Source organism: Syngnathus acus, chromosome 21 (assembly GCF_901709675.1).
Source record: "Syngnathus acus chromosome 21, fSynAcu1.2, whole genome shotgun sequence".
Taxonomy (NCBI): Eukaryota; Metazoa; Chordata; class Actinopteri; order Syngnathiformes; family Syngnathidae; genus Syngnathus; species Syngnathus acus.
Window position 1 is genome coordinate 3,848,591 of NC_051105.1, and position 24,806 is coordinate 3,873,396.

A 24,806-nucleotide genomic window follows, 5' to 3' on the forward strand; every position below is an offset into this window, starting at 1 on the left:
GAGAAGTAGTGGACCGTAGGTAGCATTTAATCGGCCCTTTGTTTCTGGATAAATTAATGGTTTCAGTTGCCCGAAAAGGGTGCCTTACTATCTCTTTCCACAGAGAATTTGGACTCAGATCATTTTGGTCAGATCTGGTGGACCTGTTCATTGGTGAAACACTTCTTCATACAATTCGTTTAGGTGCGGCTTCCTGCAGACGGTTCGGCTATTTGCATTGATTAGACATTTGTGTAACTAGTATAAGTTCATGAATGGAATGAGAACAAAACACTTCAAATTAGTTCTTAGACAAAAGGGAACGAGCCTCGCTGATACCGGTCTACAGATTCTGTGGTGGAGACGTATTCGAGACCTCAGGATTTACCGTTAATTCTACCGAAAGCAAACCAAATTCAACTCGACTGGCAAAGTTTTATAAATAAATGGTACCAAAGCCCAATATATTTACCTCGGGACATTACTCATGGAGTTTCTCCGCAATTGTAAATATTTACTGGGAAGACCTGCAAAATACTATCATGTTCATCTTAAGTAATGGTCCCATTCAATCAATTAGGTTAGGAAAGTATCGAAGGGGAAGGATTGTACGCCGTTGATCGTGTTTATTTGTCCACCTCTTGAGTCAATACAAAGGCGGACTTGACGGAGTAACGGATATGATGGAGTAACAGCGTTACCATGTGGAAGTGACTTGCCATGTTTGTATTATACACTTCTGTTAGAATAATAAGAGGGCTTGCTACCTAAGGTCGTCTCCGGCTGAGGGGGATGTGGAATATACGTTTTGTTATCGGCTTCATTGCTTTTACAGCAGCACCATTTACAGGCCTCCAGACAGAGGCTGAGTGCTCACTCTGGGGGCGGCAGAACGTTTGCTTGCACATGTCTGTTTGTTTGCTGTGCATTTGCAGCATTTTTTTTTTTTGCCTGAATGACATGTGGAACCGTGACCTAGCGATGGTGTCGCAACAACTGTTGAGTAACTACTTATACAAGCCTGTTATTGTTCATCATTGAAAGACGAATAGGCCTGCGGCAGCCCATCAGGCAGCCCAATGTCTTTATTAAAACAGCATAATGACTCAGCTCATACTAATTCATGTCTGTGTTTGATCAGTGCCAGAATTAAAAGTATATCATCGGACCCCTGACGGCCATTCATTTGTCACTCAAAAGTTTTCTTTTTGAACTACCGGTATGAACTTTTACAGCTCTGCGACCTATAGTACCTGGAAATATTTTGAGCCTTGGAAACTGCACAAATGGTTTCGTTGGAGTCCATTTATTAGTCCTATGGTGCACAGTAGTCTAGTTCAGCCCTTCTAAAACTAAAGGTCATTTTTTTTATTAGTGTTTTTCTTAATGTTTTTATTCCATCAAGGTTTTATAATTTGTTCATCAAGGTGAGGATTAGAATTAAAATCTTGTAGGTAATGGCAACATGGTATTTGACCTTGATTGCTGCCCCTTATGCTGAAGGCCAAATGAGGAACTGAAACAGTTGTCGAAGGATCTACCCAAAATGCTAACCTCAAATGTTTATTCCATATTAAGTTTTCATGTTTTATATAAAACATTAAATCATTTTAATAAGTAGCTTCTTCTGTACATTTGGCATATATTATAATTAGGAAATGCAAATGTATTAGCATTAATTAGCTAGTCATATAACTTTAACAGTCATAATTGGCCTCCAGACCCTTAACGACGACAGAAAAAATCAAATTGATCACTAAAATAACTTCAAATATAATGTAAAAACTTACTGCAAATTGACCAATAAAATTCATTCTGTTATTTAATGGTCCAACAGAATTATCCTTAAGAATAAACTGGTGAAATTAGCCTGTACAGAAAAGTAAAAGTTTATTGCACCATCTTTTCACTCCAGAATGCCACGATAGTCTTGAGATTTCTTTAGACCCAGCCCAGGTTCAAGACACCCTGTGCTAGATTTAGTAAAGCAGCCCCAGAACTGAGCCTGCTGTTTCTTTCAGCGGTTACTGTTTTCTTTTCTTTCCACACAGGGTGCAAGCAAAATTGATGGTACCCCATTGTTTAAGTGTAAAAAAGCCACAATCATCACAGAAATAACTTGAGACTGATGAGACTGGAATTTGCTGAAGTGCATTTTGACAAGCCGCAATGCTTCTGGGATATTTTTTATTGTAATGATTCATTGTGTGTGTATTTTTTTTAATCAATCATGTCAAGAAAGTGAATATTTTTCCTTACATCTTTTGGATGGATGGATGGATGGATGGATGGATGGATGGATGGATAAGCGTTGAATTTTACCAGGAAATCGAGCTCTTCTTCTTTTCTTGTGACCTCTTTGTCAGTCTCAACTGTCAACTTATCTTCAACTTATCGTCCGTCCGTCCATCCATCCGTCCACCCTATCCATCCATCCATCCATCCATCCATCCATCCATCCATCCATCCATCCATCCATCCATCCATCCATCCATCCATCCATCCATCCATCCATCCATCCATCCATCCATCCATCCATCCATCCATCCATCCATCCATCCATCCATCCAACCAGTCTTTTTTAGATTGTCTGTACGTAGTCGCGGTTGCTCCTCAGTCAGAAGAACTACCTGGATTGGTTGAAATCCTGTTACAGGTTGGATATGAACACGGCGAGGATTGATCCCGTGTAATATCCACGGCAATCAGATACTAAGTGAACTCCTACATCAGCAGTGGGTTCAGTTTAGGAAATGCTGGTCTGGATCGTACCCTTTTAGGGTCAGAAATTAACTCCCAGTTGTTTGTGACAGACATATGTGTTTACTTCTACGCAGGATCTAACTTAACATGCATACGCCTCCTCTTTGTCCCTTCACAGGCCGCCGAAGAGACAGGATGTTAATGCTTGACGGAATGCCTGCAGTCCGAGTCAAAGCCGAGCCCCTGGAATCGCAACAAGGGGTAAGCGAGCAGTTGTTTTCCAGACGATTCCCCATTTCCCTCACCACCCCCCTCTTGCTTTCCTCTCCTTCGTTCCCCCTCCCGGCAATGGGCAGATAATCACTCCCAGGCTTGAGCAAGTGAGCCAGACAGCGAGCGTGGGGGCTATGAGGAGTGGTCGGAGAGCATGGTAGCGAGGAGGAAGAGAAGGAGAGCCACAGCTGGGACAGGAATGCATTAGCAAGGAGGAGGTGGTTTTCGGGGCTAGTTGGGGGGATTGTCATCAGGGAGGCTGGGTCACATGAGAAACTCTGAATCTACTACAGTATCTCTTCGCATCTTTACATTCCCCCATTGATCCTCCCCTTGCCCTTCTGTCTTCCAAACACATGAATAATCTTCCTCTTGTGCGCACACATCCACGCAAACACAATCCTCCTCTTCCTCCGAAGAACACTATCACAGCTCCATCTCTTCCTCAACTCCCCCCACACTCTCCCGTCACGCCTTCTATCGCCAAGTATGAATCACTGACGCAATTGGAGCCACTCGCTAAACTCCTGCCGGGCGCCATTGTCTCTAAAAGCGAGTTCGCTATTAGTTGGGTCGGGTTTATAACGATGTTAATTCACGCAGGCTTAGCATGGCCCTTGTAGCGTATCAGAGCTCTCTGGTCCAGCATACCTATAAATAAAGTGGTCTTGTTATGGAGAAGCTGTTGCTAGGCTACAGAGGCTTTGTGTTGCTGCCACAGCTGTGTGAGTGTGTGCGTGTTTGTGTGCGTGCGTGTGTGTGTGCGTCACATGTGCAGGTCACCACGTTTCTGTAATAATGATGCATTATTGTTCAATTCCTTTTGATTTAAAATCGGATCTGTGATTGAGTAACGTTTAAATATGCTCAAAAAATTACTTATAATAATCTTTTTCTTGTAAATTATATTTTATCACAGAAATGTTGCAGGTGGGCAAAGCCCAAGTTGAGTCACATGGAAGAATAGTGCAAATTGTCAAATATCTCACATTGCAAAAATTGGAATTGAACCTATAATGTCCATTTAGAAGGCTCCTCTGATCATGAGCTGAACAAAGCTAAAATATTTCCAACAGAGCCCCAATATATTTTTTGGTAGCTATTAAATCCTTTTACGTAATTTCATAAGCCAGCCTCCCCAAGTTATCAAGGTTTGTAGTCAGGAAGTCCGACTCAAGTTTAATGCGACTCACCTCATCTTCATTCCTGTGGTTCAAAAGATCGGTTCCGCCCTTGAGCAGGGTTATTTGTCAGAATCCGAAGTGATGCTAATGAACTTACGGATGCTATGAAACCTACAGGTGATCACGAGAGGCTTATTTTTAGATGACCATGTGTTGTGTATACATCACACCAGTTGCTCGTATATTAGAATTTTCCGATCTCAAGATGTCGTGCTACGACTCCAATGAGGATTTTTTGCTGTGTCTCTGTCAGAAACGCTGCTTTCTATGAAAGCCACTAATGCATGATTTTAGTTAAGCATCACTTAAGAGTCTCGTTGTCAAAATGAAGCAGAGGTCATTCCATTCGTGGGTGCATGTTGCATGGGAAGAACACTAGATCCTTGTAGCCAGATGGGTTATCTTAGGTCTTGAGGAAATGTTTGGTCGCAAACAGTAGGTACCACTTGCTGATAAGAAATCTCATCTGAGCACTTAAGTGAGGCAGCAGGTGGTTCCTCTCCGGGTCTTTCTGGCTGTTTTGCTCACTACCGCGCCTCAAGGCTTTTGAACTCCTCTGAAGTCACCCTCCATTCGTGCAGCGATGTCAATCTGGATGCAACCCCAAGCAGCTTTGAAGTGCGCCGAGATCCAATCTCCCGCCCCAAATGACTGCGCCTCCCCGTTGCAGGGCAGACAGGCCGTGACAAAAATGTGGTCTTCATTTGGGTGGCAGGGAGCCAAAGCTGGAAATATGGCCTGCCTTGTTAGACCCTTCCCCCCAAAAGAGGCTGGAAAATGTGACCTGCTAACCAGTATCGCCTATTAAAGACAATGGCACCAGCACCGAGGCGAGTAGGCGGATCGAGTGCATCTTTATGTGTGTGTGTGTGCGTGAGAGAAGTGGAGGTTGTGTCCGTCATAATGAGAGTGCAGGTGGTTTCATTTTTTCCGTTTCTCTTGGTTGATATAAAAGCCCGCCGTTTGTTTTTGTCATTGGACAAAAGATATTTCTGAAGGTTAAATTAATTGATTCGTCTTTTTAGTCTTTTTTTCCAAGTTACTGATATCTTATTGTCCCGACCAGTCACTTGTTCAGCAGAATACTGTTCAGTAATGCTGGCTGGAGGAGTTGTGCCTATAGGCCATACTAAAGCTGACATACAGGTATTACGGACTTTTTTGAGAAAGATCATATCGATCCATAATATTTTTTTTAATACATTTAACTTTTATCTGATCTAATTCGCGCAAAACATCAATTGATCCTGGATTATTGACGCTTGTCTAAAACAAAGTGAATCCCATCAACTTTCCTTGTCAGTAAACGAGAGAAAATTTGTGATTTACTTGTGATTGTTGAGATATTTGCCCTGTGGCAGGACTTTTTAGCTACATAGGGTTCTTGGGATTTGACTAAGTCATGGCTATGGTCACCCCTTGCCCACTTGTAGCTCCACCCCTGACAGTTCAAATCTATTTCTTAATATATACTGTACATCATCTATATGACAATGTTCCTGTTCCTTATCACCTCCAACAATTTGAAACGAAATGACGATAAAAAGTCCGTTCATAAGGACTACAGATACTGTTGTAATAGTACGACTAATTATAATAATTGATTTTGAATTAGAGATGCTCCAGAATGCTGGTTGGGTGGTTGCGTTTAAAGGCCATATGGGCAATATTTGTTTTTTGTGAAAATGCTTAGTGGGTGGCTCTGTGAAGCGGACCATAACCACACGCCATAAACCTTGACCCAACGGCGTGGAACCTGAGGTGAACCCGTCAAGGATGGTGGCGGGGTTTGTTTTTCACTGACGAGGGCGTTATTGTGTAAACAAGCGTTTTGATTCTATTCATGAGCTGGTAACATTTCCTGTAGGCTGAGTATACAAGCTTGGTGTATAAATAGTAAGCTACTACAAAAATAAAAAAAAGAACAGCGAACACGCGGTACTTGGAAGGAAAAAAAAAAAAACTCAATTCACTACTCGCAGCCAGCATTACATAAGCAGAATAAAATGTGAAGTGGGGGTGAAAAGCCATAGCGGGGCACATTTTTCATGGCTAGCTTTTCCTTCTAGATTTAATAAGCTTTACACGTACAATTAGTTAAAAGAAAAAAAATAAATAGTGCCGAATGAGCTCCCTCCCCGATGGGCCTGTGAAAGGCCTTACTGTTAGGATCATGACTTGTTGCACCCCTGCCACACGTGACACGCTGTGGACAAAGATCACTTGAAATACCCAAGGTTTGTGGGTAAACAAGTTTGTGATGCGTTCAGGGTCACATCGGAGCGCCTCTCTTACAGCGGCGCTGAGAGAGAAAGAGAGGGGAGACGGGCAGGAAATTGAGCCCATATGATCCTTTTTTTCCACAAAGGAGATTTAAAGGGGGCTGGGGGGGGTGCAATACACAGAGGGACATTACTAGGGGGGAGTGATGGAAAACAGGAGGAAACGAGAGGCGGAACAACGCAGGGAGGGAAAGAGAGGAGATGATGAAAGGTTACAAGTGCTGAGTGACACTATCTTTATTACGTCGTCAAATGTTCCTTAGCGGTTTGGACAAAGTTGTAGCAAGAATTCTATCATTTTTGAAATATGTCCATACTGAGGCTCAATGATGCCCCTCTGACAACTCATCAGTAAACTTGTCATAGTCAAGATATTATTGATTTTATAGATACTATACATATACTGGTGGTGCAGTTTTCACCGTAGGGTCTAATAATAATTTTTTTTTATAAGTTTTACCTAAAAAACAATATTCAAAGTTGTTAAACGAATACTAGCAATTTTGAAATGTCCAATCACAATTCGTCATTTCTGTTAGAATGCTTATTATTTTAAAAGCTGACACTCAAATTCTCCTCAGTAGTTTTTGCACATAGCAAGAGAATCATTTTTGGTAAATCATTTTTTAAACACAGTTGACCCCTCGCATATTTGCGCCTCGGCACCCACACTGACATATTTGAGAATTTATTTTCAATGGGTTTTTTTTTCATATTTTTGGAGCTTTTTTATTTCCATTTTTTCAAATTTTCTGTGTTTATATACTTTCACAGAATGATTTGTGTCTTAAAAAAAGAAGCCCCAGCACATTGCATGTCAATTATATGTGGAGTTTCGCTATTCGTGGGATGGCCTGGTTGCTATCTCCCATGAATAGTCGGGTGTTTGACTGTACAGGCAACAATGAATGCTTGTATTAGCTGTGGTCAAAAGTGGCATGAATTGCCCAAAGTCATATTAAGAATAAGGTTTATTTTAAGAGACAAAGGACAGTGGGAGAATTAACATTTTAAACAACCATTCTACTTCTTTCCATAGTGTCCTTATTTTGTGCATACTCAGAATATTAACAGAGCAGTTTAAGGCTTCTTTGAAACAGTCACAAATTTGAACAAATCCCCAAACTTCTAAGAATTTAATGAATTCAGCCATAAGAATGCTTTTTATTTTGTAAACCGAAAATTTGAATTCGGTGCACCACATAACCGTTGAATTTCACCAGGAAATCGAGCTCTTCTTCTTTTTTCCTTTGACCTCTTTGTCAGTCTCAACTGTCAACTTATCTTCAACTTATCGTCCGTCCATCCGTCCACCCTATCCATCCATCCATCCATCCATCCATCCATCCATCCATCCATCCATCCATCCATCCATCCATCCATCCATCCATCCATCCATCCATCCATCCATCCATCCATCCATCCATCCATCCATCCATCCATCCATCCATCCCACAACTATTGTTTTTCAAAGCTAAGACATCCAGACCCAAATATTTAAAGAAAAATGCATCTGTTCTTCCACAGTCACCCAAAGTGCGGCCTTATTCCGCGATGGACGGCGTTCCCTTCTTCCTCAGCAGAGTGAAACCCGAACCTCCTGAAGACCTGCTCGCCCACGACCTGCACTTCCACACGCAGACTGAGCCGGTGGACCTGTCAATCAACAAGCACCGCCCCTCATCATCCTCCACCACTACGTCATCCTCCTCGCCGCTGCGATCCGCCTTCTCGCCATCCTCTCTGTCGTCGTCGTCCTCTTCGTCCTCGCCGTCGGTTATCACCTCGGCGTCGTCGGTGCTCTCGCCGGGCCCTCTGGTGGCGCCCGGGATGAGAGGTCAGCCATATTTGCACATCCTGCACTCTGTGCCGCCGCCTCCGTCCAGCCCGCTGGGCCTGCAGGGCGCCGGAAAGCTGGGTGGGCGCGTACACCGCATCCCGGTGGTGGTGCAGTCGCTGCCGCTCATGTACACCACGGCCGTGCGTTCACCCTCCAGCCTCAACAACGCCATCATGCTACCTCTGCTGGACGACGCCAAGAGCCAGGGAAAAGGTGAGACCAGTGCACTGAAAACATACGTGCCAGAACAAATAAGTACCGTAATTTTCGGACTATAAGTCGCACCGGAGTATAAGTCGCACCAGCCATAAAATGCCCAAAAAAGTGAAAAAAAACATATATATGTATATAAGTCGCTCCTGAGTATAAGTCGCCCCCCCACCCAAACTATGAAAAAAAACCGCGACTTATAGTCCGAAAATTACGGTAAGTCAAACCTTTACAAGAAGGCCTATTGAAAATATTTCTTGTGTGTCTTAGGTTGCAGACTTTTCTGACAAAACTCATTTATGCGGAACAATTCTGTCTGAAATTTAGTGAGGAGTTGTCCTCTTTCATTTTTGCCATGGTAATTTGAAGGGCCTGACCGATATGAAAGTTTTGAGGCCGATGAGACAAAAAACGATGACCGATTAATCGGACAAATAATTCCAAGAATCCATACTGAATATATATATTTTTTTGTCACGTCCAACAAATATATTAATTGAATATATAACATTTGACTCTTTTAAAATACTTTGCCCTTCAGTATTTGTTTAATTTTTAAACAGACATTTGGGGTAAAGAATGCCACAAAATATGCATTTAAAAGCATTAAAACTTTTGGGAAAAGGTTCTGTCCGTGTTCCGCTCTAGAGGAGATGCTTCCCTTCGGAGGTGAACAAGTTATTAGGTGTTGTTTGTTGCCTTTTATTCCAGGTAGCACTAGCGAAGCAGCAAACATCCGTAGCAATGTCATGCAGGGTGTGACTGCTTCTCTCTCTTTGGGTGGGGCTTTTACTGCCAACCACGGGAGGGAACCTACACTGGCCGCTCTTGTCCACCCCCCTCGCCATACACAGAGCGAGTGTTCATTTTTCTAAAAGAGGTTGCTTCTGGTCACATCCTGCAAGGATGGACATTTAGGCTTCTTACCCGTGAACGTAGCCTACATACGAGTACACAAGCAGGGCTGTGTAATTAGCTCTGGGTGGGGTCATCCTCAGAGATACTTGTGAATATCTGTGGGAGAAAAAATAGGACAGGAAAATCAAGACTTGTATAACAGGGTGTGGATGCATATTGAAGATGGGTGGCACTCACACATACACAAAGTGAAGTTGACACCAAAAAAATACTTTTCATGCAGTAGCGGCCAGTAGACACTTTAAGCTTTCAAAATGAAAAAAAAAAACCAAATGATGAGAATGCTGATATTTGATTGATTGACATTCTCATCAGCATCTTGCAGTGATCGGCCAACACATTTTATTCTGGCACACTGGTTGACCTCTGATTTGTTTAAATTTTGAAAATGTTCCAATTGGAAGTAGCTTTGGTTGAAACTGCTGTCATCTTAAAATCTTAAATTAACTGCGGAGGGAATGTTTTATGTAACATTTCAACATTGCTGACTCCCGTACAAGTGCATTAATAAGTTAACCACTGTTGGAAGTAACACATGAAAGAATACAATCTCAACTTTAATGACAATTGAAATGTGGTGTGATAAAAGAAAAACGCACCAAGCCTTTGCTGCTGGCTAAAATGAGGTGTGATGACAGCTGCCGTGATATGATTACTTCATACCTGTAGAAGATGTTTCTTCTTTTGGAATAAGTGTTGCAAAAAAAAAAAAAAAAAGTTTATCTAAGTTGCTCACTGAACTCAAGTGCACTCATATTTGGCCTGTCGTCATGCATGACCCTTATACACATACGATGATACGTGTGTATGATTCGTGTGTTATTTTCCAAACTTGTTCATCCCTGTTAAAAACCCGTATCCAAATAATTATGTTTTTTGTGACTTGGACAGATTAATGGCATTTGAATTCATTTCAATGAGGACAATGCATTAGCGTTATGAGCTTGCTTACAGAATGAAATTTGTGAGGGCTACTATTGCATTTGTCAAAAGGCATTTTTTTTTGTTAGTGAAGCTGATATAGGCTCTCGACATATGCATTAACCATACGGCCCGAGAAATAAGTATGTACCTGTAAGCATCTCCGCCTATTTGACTCACTTTAAAGCCGATGACAGCAACACAACAGGGTGCAGTGATGCAAGTCGTATGAAAAGCTTTTAACATAGATACAAAAACACTTTGCCCACAAGCGCACACACACACACACACATCCACACGCCCACAAGCGCACACACACATACACACACAGGTCGGCCATCCTCTTTAAGAGAGGGCGGATACACTTCCTTTTCACTGCTGCCTCCCTGTCTCCCGCAGCAGGTTGCCATGGAAACAGGGCATGACTGCTAACAACAGGAGAGAGAGAAAGAAAGGAAAGAAATGTGGTGATCTGCCCACCTCTCCAGCACTCATCCTTTGTGTCCCTCGCTCAAAATGCACCCCCCCACTCCTCAACGCACCTCACATTTCTGCTAATTACAATCCCTAATTGCAGGCTTTCCTTAGGCCAGGCGAGATGGTGACCCCCCACCACCACACACACACTCACACACACACACCCTCGCCTCCCTCCTTCAAATTGTAGAAGTAGAGAGCTTTAAAAGCAGTCTACTGCTTTATTTGCTGCTCTTATTATGGGCCGTAATGGTTTCAGTGCCATCCGAGAGGACCCTTGATAGCTTTGAAATTCATATAGAAGAGCCTCAATGGACAATATGTTCTCTATTGACTGGTTGCCTTAGTATGGGTTTCTTTCAGAATTACTTATAATCAATATTCAATCACCGTACTGTGGAGTAGGTTGTTTGTTCTGAATGTGCTTCAGAAAAAGTACGATGACATTTGACATGAAAGCTCAAAACATTTTTTTGGTAATCCATTGCCTAACGTCTGACTAAAACCTAACTGTACAAAAATTGAAGCAATTTTTCCCATCGGAAGTTGGTCACGTAAATCCAGGTAATCATTTAAGACACATGATTATTAGCAAATACAATACAATACATTTTACAGAGAAAAGCTGGAAGGATTAACTGTACTAAAGAGACTTGAAAAGGAGAAATGGAAATATTTGTTTCCATGGTAGAATGATTCATTTATTTAAATCAATGTGTGGGGTGACGCTGACTCAAGAAAACAGTCGATGGGATGCTTAGTGTGTTTCCACCAGAACAAAAACCCAACAAATGTCCAAAAAAATAGGCTTTCGCTGAGTAACTTAAACTTGCATGGTCAACTTTGTAGACCTTGATATGGTCGCTCCACAATGTTTTGCGCGTGAATATGACTCTATAATAGTCCTTTTTATTTTTTAGAACTTCACCTGAACATAAGTTGAAATGTAGTGGTGTTATTGTGTAACATTATTCTACTCTAATAAACGCATCGCAGAACGGACAGTTATAAACTGAAATTATTTTAAATTCATGCTAGCGCATTTATCCAAAAATATGTATTCATGAAACAAGATAATAGTTCATTTTGATTGACACTGTTGTAAAAGTCATAAATTAGCAACACATAATGTGAACGGAACATTTTGAAAAACTATTTCAAAGAAATATTGTACCGTAACCGTGCCAATACATTTTGATTATCTCTGTTTTTTGCACCACCTTCATCACTTTTGTCTGGTCCTCACAGCGCACATGGAACTCAACGGCCTGTCTCCGCGTCACATCAAGAGTGACAGCGATGACGACGACCTGCCAAACGTAACGTTGGACAGCGTCAACGAGACCGGCTCCACGGCATTGTCCATAGCCCGAGCTGTACAAAAGTGAGTACTACTCTCTTACAAATGTTTCTGTGCATTCTTTTGTTTGTATTCAATTGAGTGGTTTAGTGTCTTAAAGTACATATAACGTCTGCACATTTACAGTAATGACCAAAACTAATATCTTAACACTTAACATATGCCATTACTCATCAAGAGACATTACAGTTCACTACGAAGTCAATCAGCAGCACGTGAATACCTTCTCGGACGAGTTTAAGTGAAAACTCCGAACACGTACATTCTTTTTCTGTATCATATTAAAGGTGAGGGTTAGCGCTCCAGTGGTCTCTGCAATTTTGACAATCTATTTTTGATATAGCTCTCTTCAATTGTGCAGGTATATATGACCCGACAGTTGACAGGTCTATAAACTTAAAATACCTTGTCAATTTCAAGGACAGGTTGACTATTCCATAAAGGTAGGAAATACATTTATAAGAGGACGGAGGTGAAAATTTCCCACCTTTGACATAAAAGCTCATATCAATCTACCTTGAAGCTCTTTCCCGCACTGGGCTTGGATGTATTGTGTTGCCGTGCAACTGCGTATACAGTCTTACATGGCGGGTATACTTTACGGACTCCCAGCATGGTGAGCCTCAGCCGTGCCAGCCCATCTGTGTTGAATGAAAAGACTCGCCTCTTGAGTGGATGACAGCTCCGACGCTCTCCTGATGGTAAGCAGGAAGTCGGACAAACCCCCCCGCCCCCCGCACTCCTCCTTAACTGTGGGACAGAGAGCCAGAACGGTTGCCTGGCCAGACTCAAGTTCATGCCCATCGGATGGTTATTTAGTCTAACTGCGAGGAAAGTATTCCCAAGCTTGTACTAATCTTTCTCATGTGCAAACATGATGCGACCAAATAACTTCTGGACCTGAGAATTGCACAGTAACTGTCTATTGACTGGTGATTCACTCTCAACTCAGACAGCTCCCTGCAACTTTGGGCTGCAGCTTACAATTCTTTTCATAATGGATTAATCTGGCAATTATTTCGTTTTTTTTTTAAATTGACATCTGTTAATTGTGATTCAGTAATTGTTTGGACTGAAACAGAAAGAAAGGCCGGAATAGATCATAGTTTTCCATAGTAAAAGCAAATGTTTTATTTTGGTTCAACACAAAGATAATCAGTATACTTTCATGGAAGATTACAGAAATCGGATAATATTTACTATTGAGAAGCTGAAATTCTGAGCATTTGGATAGTATTAAAAAAAATAATCCAAACGAACCATCAATTTTCAAAAATAATTAAGGGTTCATTTGATAATTGGTTAGTTGTCGATTAATCGTTGCACCTCAATTGCTACTTTAAATACGCTGCCACAATTAGTCACAGTTTGGAAACCCAAACTTTAAATCACAAGTGTTTTTTTTTTTATGGGGAGTCATCAGTGCAGGTAAAGTGAAGTGACCCCTTCCCATTATTGGTGCAAGACGTCAATTTCCCGGCCTTGTCGAAAAAGGGACGTTTTTAGGTCCCATGGCTTGGTAGAGGAAGGATCTGCAAAACAAGCATACAAAGAGCAGCTGCTGCAATACTTCCCAAGTCGAACTAAAAATGTTCCTGCTTTTGAGGTAGTTAGTTCCAGACTGAAACAGAGTCTTCATAAGGTTCTTAACCAGATAAATGATGCATCTTCTGTTCAAGTGCAGATACTCCAATTTTGTGGGATCCTACTGCCTGTGAAAGTTAGCATTTTTCCCCACGTTGCTACACAATATATATTTGGCTTCAGAGGGAGTGGAGCCGTAACCCTGATGTGACCAATGGGACATAAGTGTGTGAATTTTTACACCCAACCCTCACTTTTCCAGTCCTGTTGTGCTAAAAACAATTGTCTCTATCTAATTACACTGGTCAGCAGCTAAATTAATTCAGGGGTGGCGTGTCCACGAAATGTTTTGATACTAATTTAAAAAATGTCCAGGCTTTTTTCCAATGCATCAGGTTTTGATAATATGACCATATTTTTGTTTTGGAGTTTGACCTATAAAACCTTGCGCAATACGGACTTGCATCTTAATTTATAGTTTTGACATTTCAGAAGAAAATTCCACCTGTCGCTGAGCCTAATGTTCATTCATGAAATTTACACTGCTGGGTTAAAAATTACACTGACCCAGGAAGTTGGGTCAAAGTGACCCAATTTTGGGTTGTTTTGCAAAACATAATCCTCTTTCTAACCCAATTTGGGTTGTTTTTAACCCAGGATTTTTAAGGGTTTACCAAATAATATTCTGAAAACCTGATGTGCTAGGGAAAAATGAGGGCAGATTGGCAACCCGTGCCAAAAAAAGATCTAAACAAGTTGACTTGCCTTACTGATTTAAACATTTTGAACATTTTGTTGACTAGTGTTGTCTGATTGTGCAGTGCTGTGCTGTTGCATGAAGGCATGTATATGACAAAAGCACTGACTGATTCTCTCGATCTGGTGTGTCAAAAGTAATTGCTGCTGTCTACGACCAGATATTCTGATTCCAGGATGTCTGTGTGAAAACGCCCATGTTTGCGGTATGGCTTAACTGGGTTCTGTGTCAAAGAAAAAGGCAGTCACTTGCCTGAACATCTGTTGGGCATCTGTGTGAAACAATACTTTGGTGACCCTGCTGTGCAACACATTCAGATAAAATTGACTGCTTTATTGAAATGAATGCACGCACGCACACAGACACACACGCAAATGTGGCACTGGGTAATTCAGAGGAGAGGAGAGTTTGGCAGGCCCCAACCTTTCTCTGCCCAAGCGTCCAGCCAGGCTGTGCTCCTTTACTCTCTCCCTCCCATCAGTAGACCTCAGGTGTCCAAGTGCTCCTGCTGTACATCAACACATGTTCCTGCGCCCCGCACAGTCGCTTCCACAAGGAGGTCAACTCACTGTCCACACAGGAGCACGACAAACTCAAGTGGGGGAGGGGGGTGCGTCAAACCCGTCCATCTCGAGTGACACCCATGCGCAGAAGTTGACACAATGCACGCGCCTTTGTCGACATATGGAGAGCTCCATTGTGAGCTTGAAAGAAAAGATGTGTTTCATTTTGCACTCACATTTATGCAAGCATCATGCAGAGCATCACAGAGGAGAGGTGTAAGGGCACATTTTCAATTCCAGGTATCCGTATATGAATATGATTGAAATGAGGGAGGAGAGGGAGAAGGTGTGTTTATGTGTGTGGGGTTGGTTTCTTCAGGAACCTCCTCCATATTCATGCGTTTCCCAGGGGAACAGTGGATAGGCTATTGTTGGAGGACGCCGGTTGAAAAGAGAACAGTGAGGCTGGAAGGAGTGTGTGTGCTCATGTGCTCATGTGTGCGTGTATGAGAGACGCCCTCAAGTTGGAAGTAGCAAAGACCCCCAAGAGTCCCTATAATGTGCATCGTTAATTTTTGACATTGGATTCTAGTTGGGTGAGAAGTGACGTACACGCTTCACACGATCATTCGAACGGTTGAGGTTCGTCGATGAATTGAAAGACGACAAACGCCGAGCCATGCGGCTGAAACCAGCTGAACAAGGTTACAAAAGTCTTACGGGTTCGGTAACTAGTTTCCATGAGTTGTTAGTGGTTTGGTTGGGATTCAAATTGTCAATCGCTGGTGAGCGATGTTGCAACCTTACAGCTGATGAAAAATACACCAGCACATGTATTTGTACTTTACGACAGAGTATGACTTGTAAAACAAGTTCCTATTTCCACCTTTAGCTCCAACACTGTCTTCTCTCTTTTTGTCTGGTAGTTATGTAAAAGGTCCATTGGTGTGCAAATGTAGAGCTGGAGTCTAGACAATTTTAGTCAGTATTAAGGGACGTAATGAATGCAAGGCACGTCATGCTTCTGGGTATACTGTCCTCTGAAGTCCCACACGTCGCTCTGGCTTGTTACTCAAGACGTGGCGGAGTCAGAGCGTAATGTGTAGGTGGCAGAAGTGCAGCAGTGCTTGGAGTCATATCCTCTGACAGGTACCACAATGGCCGACGGGAGGCCACCCAGGGCACACTTTCTCACGTCCTTTCCTGTTTTCTCTGCAAAGCTGCAATTAGACGCAGCGTGAGAACCTCATCCGTTAGCATGACCCGCTTTCCTTTTCGCCAAACACACAGATGCTATTGTGTTAATAAAGCAGGCTCCAGACCAGCCCTTTAGGGCGACACACATCTATACACACATTTTGATCAGGAGAGAAAGCAGAAAGAGAGGAACTTGAACAGAGGTCAGCAATGTTTAAAATGCATCAAAGTGCTACTTCCTCCTTTCCCCCGAGAGACACAAATAAACAGAGGTTGGGAGGCGGCTTAGTTTTGGGGCTCACATGAGAAAAGTAGCACCAATTGATCGTCACACCGCAGTATGTTCAAATAAAAAAGATATGCTTATGCAAAGTAATGGATTCATGAGCTAATAGCTCATTTTGTAGTCATAAAAGACAGATTTTTCTCCAAATAGGTTATGTATAGCCTACTATTTGTTAACTCCCCACTTCTTAAAGACCTTGGATGTTAACTGTAGACAAATAACATCAGCCATTACCCGTTGAGTGTTTTAAAAAGTGTAATGTCTTGCCTAAATTCACTACCAAGCAATTAAATGATGGTAGAAATGGTTAGAAAAAACATCAACAACAAAAACTGGATTCCATGGTAGTGTAATTCCTCAATTGTGAGGCTGTAGTAGTTCTAAATGTCTAAAGTATACAGTATTCCATTTTTTAACTATAACATATTAGTCACTTATTTGGCGTATTTGATGATTGATAAGAATCAGTGACTTGTATAATTTTAGGGTTGGCCTTTTTTCCGTTCTGCTGAATTCAACTAATTAAAAAATTAAATTAAATGATTATCAATAGGCCTAGATTTTTATTTATTTTGATATTTCTCTCTCTCTCTCTCTCTCTCTCTCTCTCTCTCTCTCTCTCTCTCTCTCTCTCTCTCTCTCTCTATCTATTTGCAGATGAAATATAAATTAAATAAATAAAATAGATTGTATATTCACACACAGTAACTCAACTATTTTATGTGCGTCTTTGAAAAATTATTTTGATTGACTTATGTCGTATGGTTGTGATAAAGTTACAGAAAAAATATCGTTCATTTAGTCAATGTATTTTATTGGATAATGACGATAACATATTAAAATATTGAAATAAAATACTAAGCATTGAAACGAAACACCCCAAAATTGCCAAGGTAAATCAATTGTGCAGCTGAATGTAGAGCATGAAAGGCGTGTTCATGAGAATTTCCTTTACAGCTTCACTTTGGTAAGAGGCCAAGAGCAACAGGTGTCTGCTGCATTCTCTTCTGCTTGTCTGTGTCTCATATTTTGTGAGAATTAGAAACAAAAAGATGGTAAAAGACACAGGGGGGAAACAGGAAGTGGTTTTGCTGCGGTGGCGGCAGTCCCTTGCGTGAACTGTCTGGTGCACAAACCCAGCCCTTGATCTTCCTCTCTCATCCTTCCTCATTTGGCCCTCCTAAATGCACATTGAAATGCAATCTATACATTTATTCGTTTGGTGGCCAAAGGCAACACCGTCACGAGGGCCTCCACATTTGAATGACCTTCTTGATTAATATTATCTAACGAGTGGATCATCCCAATGTGATTACTGTAATTGATAAGAACCCTAATCAACATTGAAAAATGGTTGAAAAAAGTGCCACTCGTGCTGCAGCTTCCTCTGATGACATTGACAGCAGTGCTACGACAACTGGCAAGAGCATCTGGCTCTTGTTGTCGGTTAGATAGATTTGGATGTTACAGTGGAAATGATTGAAACCTTTCGTAGTTTTGATCCAAAATAAAATTCCAAAATCCAGTCTGCACATGCGCAGTGTGAATATGGACTAGTCCATTGCATAAGAGGGGAGAGGGACACACCCAAAACCATCACAATGTGTTTTTTTCAGCTTGTGAATTACGACTAAAGCAATAATTGCTGTAATTGGACAAAAACTTTATCAAATTGACCTTATGAGACATTTTGGGCCCTCTGACTAAAAACACACATATTCCCATAGTCCTAACACAACTTTTACCTTGCTCTGTGACAAATGACATAATCAGGATAATACTGCTGTGGAAATGCCAGTAATGGACGACGGAAGGAAGCAGGCAGTCTTCAACCTCACTGGACTTGATGGAGACATAAAACACGTTGATGGATGGTTGTCAGTAAGGGAAGCAATAAGCCCTCATCTTTCTTTATTACTGTACAGTGCAGCCTTACACTGCCACCTGGTGGCGTAATTGTACATTGAATTACTGACATGCACATTCCATGCTGTCTGTCTGTCTGTCTGTCTGTCTGTCTGTCTGTCTGTCTGTCTGTCTGTCTGTCTGTCTGTCTGTCTGTCTGTCCATCAAAAATTTACTTATTTTTTTTCTTTTCCAAAACTTTATTTAAAATGCTCAAATCCTTTAAAAACTAGTGACAATATACAGTAGTTAAAGGAAAATATTCCATCATCCTTACCACTTCTTTTGTGTTACAGTTCAATGTCACCGTTCAGTATTGACAGCATACGTCGCCCCCGGAGGTCGGAGTCGCCCGATTCCAAAAAGCGGAGAATCCACCGGTGCGATTTTGAGGGCTGCAATAAGGTTTACACCAAAAGCTCCCATTTAAAAGCACATCGAAGGACACATACAGGTCAGTGCACACCCACCTATCTAATACGATTCCATAAGCTGAGTCCAAATAATTTTATTTTCTACTTAGTAGCTTTACAGGTGATGTTTAATGTAACATGTTGTTAATTGTACAAGTGTAAAACTATGTTAACTGCTGTCATTTGAATAAAAGTTCAAGCACTCCTCACCCCCATTAAAGCCATTTTGAACTCTAAAGGGTTAACCAAGTTAAGTCAAGTCAAGTTTATTTGTATACCCTATATCACAAGCAGTCTCAAAGGGCTTCACATAGACAAACAAATTGACAATTATTCTCAAAGCATATGAATGAAACAATGACCTACTATAGGGGGACATTATAAGATGCTAAGTTTGTGGTTTTTTAGCGCATGTGTACTTCTGTGTCCGTTAGGAGAAAAGCCTTATAAATGCACCTGGGACGGCTGCACGTGGAAGTTCGCCCGCTCAGATGAGCTGACCCGCCACTACCGGAAGCACACGGGCGTCAAGCCCTTCAAGTGCGCGGACTGCGACCGCAGCTTCTCTCGTTCGGACCACTTAGCCCTGCACCGGCGCCGACACATGCTGGTGTGAGACAAGTGAGAAATTATCAGAAGGAATGATCCAGCACGCGCAGGGGAGCCGGATCTCCCTGGGAAATGTTCTTCAGCTGGCCTGGACACGCAGGAAATAGATGGCGCGGAAGAAGAAAGAAAACAGGGTCAAATTGGGATCCTCTCGGAAGGAACAGTCAGGAGCTTTTATTGTCTTTTACAGCACTGTTTGGAAGTTTTTAACATGGACTCTTTAATCAGACAGGAGAGGAAATTGCAATTTTCAGAATATTTTTTGTCTTTATAATGTGAAAGACCCCAGAGTCTGGAGTTTTCTTTCTGCCATTTTTTTTAATGGTGATGGAGCTCCAGAAGCAGACCGGATTCGTCCGCAGAGGGCGCCACTTGATCACGGATGAATTCCTCTGGCCTTTGAATGAACCACCGGCAAGCCCATTGACACAGAAGCCAATGTTTGGCTGGACTAACTTTCAAATTTCATCATTTGACAAAAACTACAACAACAAAAATCTGGAGCCTCTCTGTTGGATTTTTGTGCTGTGATGAAGCAATCAGATCAAGTGCAATCTTAATGGTTACAACAGTATACACTTTCTTTAAATCACCTTTTTTCCTATCAGGGGCCACTTTAGTCCTCTGAGGGCCATACTAAATTTGTGAAAAAAAATACCATCGGACAAATGTTTATTATTATTGTTATTACTATGTGTTATGAGCCTTTGTGGGTCAAATGTTTTTCGAGGGCCTTATTTTCCTCAAGGTTTCATTGCTTGCTTTAAACGCTTCAGCAACATCGTGTACAGAGAACTTGACAACAATCATGATAAGGACTTTACTTACCTTACTTTTTCTCTTGGCTGGTTTTGGAATTTATGGATTTTTTTTGCACAGCAGCACTTGACTTTCAAATGGCTTAATTGTTACAAAGATGGCGGCAAATGCACACACGCAGAAGACATAAAAAGAATGCATTTTGGTTACAGATGTCGTGTGGGTGATTGATGTCAGTTTTTTTTCTCCCGTCTGTACGCACTATTTAGCTGCCTCGGAGGTCATCAACTACAAAATACTTAGTCTGGATTGTAATGAGAACTAAAGTTGACGTTTTGTTACATCCTTCATTAGCGTACTTTATATGGACAAAAGTATTGGGACTACATAACACAAACAACCCTAAGTACAGTGGAATCTCAAAATTCCCCACCTAGGAAAAATTGGCAAATGAAATAGTCAGTCTCAGGGTCAAACTGTCGCCCATATAAAACTTTCCTTTACTGTACTGATACTGTAGTTAAATTATCAACATCGGGTCTAACCCACCTCAGTGAATTTATGGCACACACTGGTCACAAAAATACAACCTTAGATGGTATATCAATTTGAACTTTTTTTTTTTTAGTACAATTTAAAAAAGTGATTTAAGTATGAATTAAAACTGCAAAACATCCATCCATCCATTTTATGAACCGCTTATCTTCACGGGTGTTGCGGGCGTGCTGGAGCATATCTCAGCTGACTTTGGACGGTCGGCGGGGGACACCCTGAATTGGTCTACCCTGCATGTTTTTGGGATGTGAGAGGAAATCAGAGTGCCCGCAAGAAACCCACACAGGCTTTAACATGCAAACTCCACACAGGAAGGTTTGAGCTGGAAATCAAACCTACAATCACCGCATTATGAGATAGACGTGCGAACTAGTCGACCAACGTGCCATCCTACCGCAAAACATGTTACATCAAAATTTACAACATACTATGTAAAAAGTTAAAATGTAAAACGTATATTAAATTATGTAACAATTCTAGGGGTTGCAACAATACACTTGCTAAGTGTAAATTGTATTCACCTAACTTGGGCCAGTTGGATGTATGAGAACCTATTGAAAACCAAAGAAAGAGACAAATGTGTGGTGGATTCAATAATTTAGGACGAGCTTGCTGACATTTGCTCTTGTCTGGTCCCGCAAACTCTTTTTCTTCTATTTCAGCGAAATTTTCTTCCAAACTTGTGTTGCATTTCCAAATTGTTTAGAGTGTTCAAATTTGCGTTTCCACTGTACTTAAAGATTTGATCATCCCCAATTCTTTTGCCCATAATTAACAAGAGAACGAAGAGAAAAATCACCAATACAAATACCAATATCTTTCCCACAATATTTAGAATATACCATGGATGATTTTTTTTTTCTCATATGAAATGCAGAGATGTGCTTGTTCTGCCCACAGTGTTAAAATAGTCAAGATTCTTTGATAGTGAAATTTTTTTTTTTTTATTGGAGCCAAGCCAGTAAAAGGAACCAGTGACCTTTATGTTTGTGTGTATATGTACATGTGTATATGTACACACACTCACACACACACACACACACACACATATATATATATATATATATATATATATATATATATATATACGGACATACATAATAGCACCTTGTTAAAGCTCGACACCCATGAACACCCGCCCTCATACATATTAACCCCATGTTTAAAATGTATATGTTCGCTTTATTTATGTACTGTATATAATTTGTGCACATATCAATGTGTTTGTTATGTTAGTGACAGAATATCAGCACCTTGTTTGTTTACTATTATTAGTTTAATTTTTGTAAAATGATTTTGAATGAAGATGTCAATTTATAAACAAAAAAATGTTCATCAATATCATATTTTATGATCTATATAATAAATATATATATATAACATTTTATGATTGAGGGTCACTTAAACATGCTTATATTACTTTTCTTTGTGTACAAAAATGTTGTAATATATGTGAGGACGTTTTAAAGACGTGTGTATATATGAATATACTGTATACAGTATAATGTATATACGTACGTTGGCTAAAGAGGGCTCTTTGATTCGAGGTGCAGGATTTATACATTAGTCTTTTTTCAGATTTTCATTCAAATTCAATTGTTGTACACAATCAAACATGGGGCTAAAGGCTGTTCAATTTCACGGGTTTGATTAGTGGTTACACAAAACAATACATATTTGACTTTACCTGATATTTTTATGTTAAACTGTGCCACACAACAGTTTGTTATTTCAATGTAAACTTTACTTAAAATTGGAAGAAAAAAAATGGTGCCAAAGTTGTTTACATAGCAGTTTCATTTCTTTTGTTATTTCACCAACAATAATAAGACCTTTTACAATTTTTATTTAGTATGTTTACATTTCAGCGTGTTCCACATAGTCATAGTTGCTTTATTTGTTCCAAAAGCTTACATTTTTGTTTGTCAACCACAATTTTGAATTATCGTAAATATTAAGTCGATCCAATTTGTTTGTTTATTGTTTTTCTGTTTACAATATTTCACAAAATATCAGATCAACAAAAAAACACAAAATTGTGTGGTTTATATAAAATATTAGGTAAAGTCTCTTGTATTAATCTATTTTCAATTAAATCTTTTGGGGGGGTTAAAAAGTATTCAATGATCACAATTTTGTTTGTATACAAATACCACCTAAATTCCAAATCAGAATATGAATTTGTTTCATCTTAGCAGTGTTTTAAAAAAATTACATCCTGTCCTGACAGGGTGTATTGTATTTTCTCTTGAACATCTTTTTAAAACATAATTGTGTAACGGTAACCAGGGTCAAAGTTATGCAATAATAACAATGCTAATAATAATGTTTATAAGTAGTGCCTCGTGTCACGTTACTGCTCCGTGCAGCATTTTCATTTGATGGAATCATTTTTACATCACAAAGCAACAGTTTAGGGGGGGAAAAAAGCACAGACAACGATATGCAAGTCGTACTACCCATATTTTTAATAGCAGTGAATTTTCCGGAGTGATTAGATGCGTTTGTTGCATCCTAGCAGTAACATCATACACTGTTCATAATACACTTTCTTACAAAAAAGATTTGATTCAATCAAATTTATTTTATGATCCCGCAAAAAAAGAAAACACACAACAAGGAATCCTACTCAACGTAGATCGATGCCTTTTTTTCAATGAATGAGTCTATCGGTTCTATATTTACTTTACTCTCAATGTACTTTTTGATTTTGTGGTTCAGAAGAGTAGTGAAGCCAGCGGCTGTATTTAAATTTGCAGATACTTCGTACAGTATATGGTTGTTATTGTATTTATGTAAAGTGAGTGTAGTGTAAATAGCTTTCAACCTTATTTCCGATCTTGACGTAATGAAAAATGTGAGCTTGCTCAACAGACCACAAAAGGGAGATTTTGCTCACGGAATAATAACACAATTGTACTTTTTTTTTTCAGAGGGGGGTGTCAAATCTTTAAAAACATGGTGCCCATTATTTGTGTTACTCTTTTGTTTTTTTCTCAGAGTTTAAGTAGCCTATCCAGTCTGTGCTTTGTCTTCTACTTCTTCTGTATTTCTTTTTTTCAAATGGATGGAGCTGTGAAATTTAAATAATTTGAAACATTTAAATGTATATTAAATGAATGGCGGCATGAAGGTTAATAAAATTGCGTTTTATATGTAATGTTTGGGGAATATGTTGTTATTCTTTTGGAGGCAAATTTACAGAAATGGAAACTAACTTTTAGTGCACTTAAAGTTTTCCAAATTAAAGGACCCTCAAGTCATTAAATTGCAATTTTTTTCTGAAAACTCTGGGTGGGGGAGGGGGAGATCTGCCCCTAAAGTTGTGCGCTTCTGAATTTCTTTAGATTCTCAAGAATAATTTTACCCCGAAGTAGATCATTCTGAATTTCACCCATTTTGTTTTAAATTTTTGGCTGTTACCTTGAATGTGCGACATACCCCAACAGTGGACGACTGTGACTGAATTTGAATATGTCGCCGTCCATGTTCTCCCCCCAAAATAACAGTGACCGCCCCCCAAAAAACAATCAAAATCCTTCCAAATGTATCAATATTTAAACAAAAAGTATTCATTTCTTATTGTTCCTCCACCGGCTTGTCAAGAGGGGCAAATCATAGCCGGTCAAAAATTAATCATCCAAATGATAATATGTAACATTTGTTTCTACTTGAACCTGGTACAACACTTGTGACCTTTGCTATGCATGGTTTTGGCATGCTCCATTCCTAGTTTGCCAGTTGGACCCAAAAAGTCCATACATGGTAAGCCTAAGTAGATAACAATTCATTTATATTCAAATTTGACCAAAATGTTCTGGATAAATATGCACTAAAAGTAAGGAATACATTTGATTATGAAAACCATACATGATATAAAAACATCCAGCGAAAGAAAGTTTTGCTCTTAAAAATATCAAATGTGTTCACGAAAAAAGTTGTCCATAAAAGTAATCCTCCCACTGGGAAAAGGCTTTATTTGGTGTTTATTAATTAATTTAAAAATAATAAATATATAAAGGCCACTTTGAAAAGACACTAAAAACGTCTGGCAGATGTTCACGTTGCCAGGTCCTGAGTGAAGAAAAAAA

General features: G+C 40.2%; 1 protein-coding gene across 1 annotated transcript in view; it reads left to right on the forward strand.

Moving 5' to 3' along the window:
* The window catches only part of klf12b (Kruppel-like factor 12b), a 33,553-nt gene extending 13,724 nt beyond the window's left edge, over positions 1 to 19,829 (forward strand). The window contains exons 2-6 of the mRNA XM_037239154.1: positions 2,861 to 2,943; positions 7,949 to 8,474; positions 12,036 to 12,171; positions 18,676 to 18,833; positions 19,227 to 19,829. Coding sequence (XP_037095049.1) covers positions 2,878 to 2,943; positions 7,949 to 8,474; positions 12,036 to 12,171; positions 18,676 to 18,833; positions 19,227 to 19,408 — 1,068 coding nt within the window. The 5' untranslated portion in view covers positions 2,861 to 2,877 and the 3' untranslated portion in view covers positions 19,409 to 19,829. The remainder of the gene's footprint in view (positions 1 to 2,860; positions 2,944 to 7,948; positions 8,475 to 12,035; positions 12,172 to 18,675; positions 18,834 to 19,226) is intronic.
* Positions 19,830 to 24,806: the final 4,977 nt, after the last annotated feature.